General features: G+C 57.8%; 1 protein-coding gene across 1 annotated transcript; it reads left to right on the plus strand.

Moving 5' to 3' along the window:
- Positions 1–1,563: 1,563 nt before the first annotated feature.
- On the plus strand, positions 1,564–2,253 carry NEUROG2 (neurogenin 2). The gene has a single exon (XM_058024740.1). It carries the CDS (start codon positions 1,564–1,566, stop codon positions 2,251–2,253), a length of 690 nt encoding a protein of 229 aa, XP_057880723.1.
- The last annotated feature ends 5,398 nt before the right edge of the window (positions 2,254–7,651 follow it).

Raw genomic sequence — 7,651 nt, forward strand, 5'->3', positions numbered from 1 at the left:
AGAAAAAGAAATAAAGTCCTTTTAAAAGCGTCACTCTCCTGGGATGCCGAGGGGAGCTGTGAGCCTCTTGCACAAGGAGGTGAAGAATGTTTCACAGAGTCGCAGAGATACTGACTGAGGCACCTGCCCGGCCTCAATCGCTTCCAAAAACCATACACTCAGACTGAGGGACTGCTTTGGGTATGAGTTTGTGCTGTGCTGAGCACGGCTTCTGCACAGGTTTCAGCACTTTCTTAAATTTTGAACTTTTCTAGCAGTTGCAAACAAAATTCTGTTTCAAAACCCAACTCATCCCAAGTGCCTTGCTGACCGTGTTTCCATATGGAGAGGAGAGTGTTCTGGGGTTTTAGTTTTGTATGTTCTCACTGTCATTTCTTTGCCAAGGACTTGGAGTGACATGCAAGAAGGGAGAGCTTCACACTGACAGAGGGCAGGGTTAGATGAGATCTCGGGATAAGTCCTTCCCTGTGAGGGTGGGGAGGCCCTGGCACAGATTACCCAGAGAAGCTGTGGATGCCCCATCCCTGGAAGTGTCCAAGGCCAGGTTGGACAGGGCTTGGAGCAACCTGGGATAATAGAAGATGGTTTGTGGAGCAAAGCCATCCTGCCAACTCCACGGGCATGTCACCAGGCTCTGCCATGGAGAGAGGGCTGGAAGGGGGAAGAGGAGTGAAAGGAATGAAGGTTTTCCTGGTGCACTGACAAGTTGGTGTTTGGGGGTTTTCTCAGGTCTCCTCCAGCCTGTGAATTAGATTTGACAGCACGGAGCTGCCCGGCGTTCCCCCACTTCGGGCTCGGCCTGATGCAAACGGAGCAGCCGCTTGCCCGGAGCATCTCCCCAGCAAGCCACGCACGGAACTACGCACCTTTACCACAGCACCAAGCGTCCCCAGAAGGCGAAACGCTCCCGGGGAACGAGGCGGGGGTGAAGAGGAGCCCGTCTCCATCAATCCCTCCCTTTCCCTTGCCGGGCCCGCCAACGAGAAGCGGCTGGAAGGGGAGCCGGCCGGCCCTGGGCGCGCGCGTGGCGCGCGGGACGCGGGGATTGGCCGGCCCGGCGCCTCGCGCCCCCCCCGCCCCCCGCCCCGTGCCCATTCATTAATAAATTAGCGGCACGCTCCAGCCGAGCGCGAGGCGCCAATGGGGCCCCGCCGATGGGGCGGGCGCGGGGGGGAGCGGCGGCGGCGCCCCCCGACAAGAGTCGCGGGCGGGGCGGGCAGGGCGAGGGGGACCCTGGGGGTAGGTTTGATTGTTCCCCGCGGGGTATATAAGGGGTGTTAAGCAGGGTCGTGTGCCAGACACGCAGCCTGACCGGGCCCCGGGCGCCGCTCCCGCCGCCGCCCGCCCGCCCGCCGCCCCCGGGGCGCGTGCCATCGCCGCGCCCCCGCCGCTCCCCCCCACGGTCCCCCGCGCTTTGCCGACCCCCCCCCCCTTCAGCTTCAAGACCCCCGCCCCGCTCCGTCAGACCGGCGAACCGTCACACCGCCGGAGAGGCGAGGAGAGCGCGCCCGCTGCTTCCCGGAGCCGCTGCCCGGTGCGGCCCCGTCCGGCCGCCGCGCAAGGATGCTGGTGAAGGCGGAGGTCCTGGCGCCGCCCGCCGAGGACGAGCTGCTGCTGCTGGGGCTGGGCTCGCCCGCCCCCTCGCCCTCCCTGCCGTCCAGCGCCGAGGAGGAGGAGGAAGAGGAGGAGGAGGAGGAGGAGCTGCGCGCCGCTCCGCCGGCTCGGCCCGTCGAGGCTCCGGGCGGCCGCGGGCTGCGGCGGGCGGAGGGGAAGCGGCGGCCGGGGCGGTCTCGCGGCGCCCCGCGGGCGGCGCGCACGGCGGAGACGGCGCAGCGCATCAAGCGGAGCCGGCGGCTCAAAGCCAACAACCGCGAGCGCAACCGGATGCACAACCTGAACGCGGCCCTGGACGCCCTCCGCGACGTGCTGCCCACCTTCCCCGAAGACGCCAAGCTCACCAAGATCGAGACGCTCCGCTTCGCCCACAACTACATCTGGGCGCTCACCGAGACCCTGCGGCTGGCCGGGGCGGCGCGGCTCGGCCCCGACGGGGCGGCGGCGGCACCGGCCGAGGGCAGCCCCTCGCCCGCCTCCTCCTGGAGCGGCGGCGCCGCCAGCCCCGCGCCCTCCGCCTCCCCGTACGCCTGCACTTTATCGCCCGCCAGCCCCGCGGGCTCCGCCTCGGATCCCGAGCACTGGCCCGGCCGCTTCGCCCCGGGGCCGCCGCCGCCGCTGCCCCGCCGCTGCCTCTAGCCCGGCGCGGCGCTGCCGGGGCTCCCCCCGGGGCGGCGGCGGCGACAGCGGCATCTGCCCGCTTCCCAGGGCAGGGCGGGCTGTGGGAACGGCACCTGCCAAACCAAACTTTCCGTCTCTCTTTCTCTCTCGCCGATGTGCACTTTGTCCAGTTTTCCCAGATCTGTCACCGCGGGGCTTTTGTGTGTGTGTCCCCCCCTTTCCCCGCTCCCCTCTTTGCCATCTGTCCCTTATGATTTATAGGCGGGAGGGGGGTGCAAAGCGAGGGGAAAAAAAAGAAGTAAATTGTTTTGTTAGGGGTCCAGGTTAGAAGTCATTGTATAATTTGTAGGCTTTGTGAGGGCTGAATGCAAGCGTGGAAATTTAGGCTGAACTCTCTATCAAAAGGGAAAAAAAATTGGGAGGGGGAAGTGGGGAAGGATCTCCTCATACATTATTTATTTCGACCTTTAGGGGACAAGGAACTCCCCCCTTCTTTCAGGAGATTAAAAATAAATCAACAGACTGAAAACCTCAACAGACACGGAACATTACAGCGATCAGCCACACACGTGTTCACATTTATTTATTATAAAGACAGATTTCATGGAAAATATGTATTTTTTGTATAATTTACAGAGTTTATTCTAGTATGTATTTACAGCTGAAGAGCAAAGGGATTGTCCTTGCGATAAAATATAAATAAAAGCTCTAATTTTCGTAACTTTGGGGTTGCTGCCTTTTTTGCTTTATGTGCCAGCGGCTGGGAATTAGGCGATCCTTGTCTCTGGTGAAACCAAGGTCCGGTGGGGCCTGATGTCACCGGGTCCACGGGCAACTGTTTCTTTGGGAAACAGCATTAGACAGAGAGAGAGAGGGGGAAATTCAGTGAAAGTTTGCCTTTAGCTCTCAGTACAGAAGATGCTGACAGCAAATGTGGGATGGATGGATGGATGGATGGATGGATGGATGGATGGATGGATGGATGGATGGATGGATAAAGACTTGTCACATTTCAGGCCGATGGATTTCACCAACAAGGCCGTAGGAATTAAATGTTGTTGAGCTAACAAACCAATCCTGGGTTTCAAGAGGTAGAATTTGCTCTCTGTGTGGGTCAGATGAATTCCAGGTCGCAGGCAGTTCCAGGGGGTTCGGTTCGGCGTGCACAGCACACTGCCAGGCATGTCACCGTGCAGGGGGGTGCTGGAGGCCGCCCAGGCCCTTCAATCATCGTCCCCGGGCTCCCGGGAGCACTTTGTGACTTCTGGGTACAAACTCTTGGAAATCATTAAAAACCAGCAGAGGCGCCTGGGTGTATTAATTAAATGAAACGCTTAGCACGCGAATCCAGCCCGGTGCCCTCCCGATCCTGGGAGCGTGAAACCCGGCCCTCGGAGCGAAAGGAAGAGGGAGGAAAAGAGAGGGGGGGGGGGGAAGCCCAAAATGTGTGAAAAGAGAATTAGTGAAATTAGGTTAGGCCAATAAACCGCGCGGGGGTCCCCCCCCCGGCCCCGCAGCCTCGGGCGAGCAGTGCTATCTAGACTGATCTATTGTTTCCCCCCCGGCAGGGGGGTTATTGTGTGATAAATAATTCCTAAAAAAAAAAAAATAAAAGAAAAAGTGGGAGCATTTGCATAATCACTGCTTTGATGTGGCCAGCAAGATGAAGCTGTGTTCCCCCAAATCCGCCACGGGCCAGGAGGGACAAAACAAGGGGGAGCCTTTCAGGGCGCTGGCGGTGCGTGGGGCAGCCCGTCGGGAGCGGGATTTTTCACTCTCACCCGCTTTTAGCGACTCCTTTTAATGGCCAAACTCCAGGAACGTCAAAAAGGAGCCAAGCGCTCTCTCCGTCTTTTCTGGTCGGGCCTCATTGTCCTTCCTGGCTTCTCTCCCTCTCTGAAGAGGCACTGGAGTAAGTGCCTTCGGCTCTTCAAAAGGCCGGGATGGACTGGATGCACTCTTCTGTCTCTCAGTGCTGGAGCCACGCAGGACCAGGAGGGACACCCCGAGTGGCTCAGCACCAGGATGCTCCCCGCAGCTCTCCTCGGGGAGGGACCCTGCTCCTTGCCAGGTGTGTCATCCTGCAGGGATTTCCCTCCATCCCAGGTACAGCTGGGATGGGGCTGTGCCAGCGGGAACCACCGTGGGAAAAGGCACACGGCGGGTCCGAGGGTGGAGGGGGGGTTGGACAGGGGTTTGGAGTGGGAGCCACGCCAGCCAAACTTCCCCTGTTCCCTGGGGGAGGCTGGCCTGCGATGGAGATGCCCTCGGAGGAAACGGGCCCGAGAGGGGCAAGGTTGGCAGGGGGTGGCAGGACCACGCTGGCAAAAGCTGAGTTGGAGAGGCTGGATTTGTCACCTAACCCAGTCACCCTCATCCTGATTTTTGGTTTGAACGTGGCCAGAAGTGTTTATTTCCTGTTCTTGTCCCTTAATTTGAGTTAATTCCTCTCCTTCGTTTCCTTCTTTCATATGTTTCCCTGTTCTCTCTCAGAAGACTGAGTTTTGGAGGTGACGCCAAAAGGAGATGACCCCAGAGCCAACTGCAGCCAGCCTGGAAGCAGACCAGGAGATGGGAGATGGGCAAACACCTCCTTGGGTGATGTGAGGAACCTGGGGGTGGTTTCCATGGCAGCCCCTTGCCCCAGAACATGTGTTTATGATCCTTCTGTGTATTGTATTTTGGCATAAAAGCTCCTCTGCGCCAGCAGGGCTGGAGGGGCAGCCTGAAGGCCCCCGAGGGTGTGGGGTGTTTTACAGCCCTCCTTGGCATAAGAATGGCCACGAGGAGCCAAACCAGCAGCCCAAGGGCTGCCGCACGCCGCCTTTCATGGCAGGCATAAATCTGTCCAGCAGTGCCGCGGTTAAAGAGCCCTCCCGACACGGCTCTCAGCTGGCCGGCGCATTTCAAACCCGCTCTTCCTAAAGCCTTACTCCAGTGCCTCAGGTTGGGCTTCCCCCTGTCCCTGTATAATGCATGGGTTTGGCCCAGGCAGCCCCAGTTGCCGTTCACCACGGGCAAAAAAGATCTCAATTATCTATCATACAGCCAATCCCCTGGCACAAGCAGAAATCTCAGCGGGATCTTTTTTGTGACCTGATGTAGGTTGTTGTCTAAGTGCAAGGCAAAATCTTGTGGTTTAAAGTCTGAGACAAACTCTTTTGCTCTGACAAGCAGAAAATGTAAGGATATAAAGATGTAAAGATTTAAAAATATAAGGATATCCTGCCTTCTACCTACGATTCTGCAGCAGCTGTCCAGCAAAATTCTGGCAGCCTGCTCATCCCCGTGACCTCTCGTACTGAACTGAGATTAAGGAGAGGCAGAACTCCTGCCAGATTTAAAATCAAGCCTCTAAAAACTGATTGGAGAGAAAAAAAATCCTTGGAGGGTCACTTTGCAGCAGCCAGGAGGGAACGGGGATGGTGTGGGGCGGCTGTGACACACAGCCATCCCTTCTGCCTCCCCTCCTCCTCCTTCTCCTCCTTCTCCTTTTATTAAAAAGCAGAGAGACCGGCCCAAAGCTGATGGCATATTTACCTTCATGAGTTTAAAAAAAAAGTTAATTACCGCTCGGAGCAAGTTGGTCGGGCTGTCCTGAGCTGTCTTTTATTAGTAGTCGCCTTCATTAATTTCCCTCGCTGGATTTGCTGCTAATAGCTGCCTGGTCGTGGGCAGCACAAAGCAGCATCTGTGCCATTGAGCAGAAAAGCGGGAGTCAGGCAAAGGGGGGCACTGGGGCGGGGGGGGCGACGCCGTTTGCAAATCAACCTCTATTAACGTGATGTCCTGCTCGGAGGGGAAAACGGCGGCCCCGGTAGCCGGCACGACAGTTTGGGCTGTGAGCGAGGCAGGAAAGGCACCTGCTGCCTGCCGGGGGATCCCGCCCTCATCCCGCTGCCCCGGGCCTGGCTGTGCCCCCGGGATGCCGGAGCTGCCCCTGCCGAGCTGAGATGCTCGGCCCCTGCGTTAAACAAACCGCTCGTAACTCGGTATCTTCTGGAAGATACGCTCTGTGCCTGAAGAACAGCTTGGCAGAGAAGTTCGGGATTAGGGGATGGGATTAGGTTCCGTAGGGAGGGGGCAGCGGGCGGGCACAGCGGGCTCACACGAGCTGGGGCAGCGGGCGGGCGGCTGCGGAGGCCAGCAGCCCCATCTGCTCCGCTCCGCCAGGGGACAGGGGACACGATCTCATCCAAGCGGAAGAAAGGAGGGTGGCGTGTGTCACTCCCGGGAGAGAGGGGCGAGAGCGGCACGCTGCCGCCGGCTCCCACGCAGAGCTGGGGGAGGCACCGTGTGCCGGGGCTCCCCTGGGGCAGCAGGTGACAGCAGCACGCACCAACCAGCACCTCGCTGCCAACACCCCGCTCTGCTGAGGGGGAAGGAGACGCCGAGGAAGCTGCTGCTGCTGTGTTCTTCCAAGCAGAAGAGATTGGGCAGCCCGGGCTGCGGTTCTGCCCTTGCCGGTGTGAGGCTTTCCCCTCGTTCCCCATGAATAGCCGTGTCTGGGGAAGGAGCTGTGCCGAAATCCAGCAGTTGGGCTCTGGGGGCAGCTGATGTCGGGTTTGGGTTTATGCTGCCTCGTGTGCAGGGGCTGCCTCACAGCTGGAGGGGTCAGCCCGTGCCCGCTCTCTGCCAGCCGGAACGGCCCGGGATGCTGCGGCTCCGAGGGAGAGGGAGGGAGGGAGGGAGGCAGGCTTGGCTCAGACCTGTATTGTTGGGATCCCTTCCCACTGCATCTTTTCTAAGAGAAATTCCCGAAGTGCTCCAGTTACTGGCATTATTTATGAGTGAGAAAATCATTCTACCTGTTAGCAGGCTTTGTTTGCATCAGCTTGTTCCCTGGATATCAGATTTACTAACTTGGATGCACAGGCACGACACACAGCCAACAAAACTCTGGCCTTTCACCTGGATACCTGCAGAAAGGGAAGGAGTAAAAAGCTCTTTAAGCAAATACCCTCCCTGAAGGACAGGAAAGTGTGTCACCGCTGCCACAATCAGGCCGGTTTCGTGCCTGACTTGCAGCAGCACTTACACAAGTCCTTACACTCAAGTCCTGGAGTTTAGGTGTCAGGAAAAAACGTTTCATGCTTCCTCAAGTGTGATGTCCCTACATCTCATATTTCACTGTGCCAGCACGACACAGCTCCGCTCCTTTTGTAGAGCCTGGCTCTCACTGGTTATACCGAGTACTTAGGTTGGAATTTGGAGAGTACTACAATTAATCAAGCCCAAAAATCATCTCAGTAGCAAGTTACTTAACACAAACCACTGGATCTCCAATAAAAACTTCCAATTTCTAATTTAAAAAAGACAAAGCATTCCCGATGTCTCAGCTAGTTCAAATTACTTTATTTTGATACCAGAGGAAATAGCAGCATTTTTTGTCAGTATCTCTATGATGAAATTTATA

The sequence above is a fragment of the Melospiza georgiana genome, chromosome 5, assembly GCF_028018845.1.
Source record: "Melospiza georgiana isolate bMelGeo1 chromosome 5, bMelGeo1.pri, whole genome shotgun sequence".
Lineage (NCBI taxonomy): Eukaryota > Metazoa > Chordata > Aves > Passeriformes > Passerellidae > Melospiza > Melospiza georgiana.

Coding starts and splice junctions, on each gene's coding strand:
- NEUROG2 (XM_058024740.1), top strand. CDS start 1,564: ATGCTGGTGAAGGCGGAGGTCCTGGCGCCGCCCGCCGAGGACGAGCTG.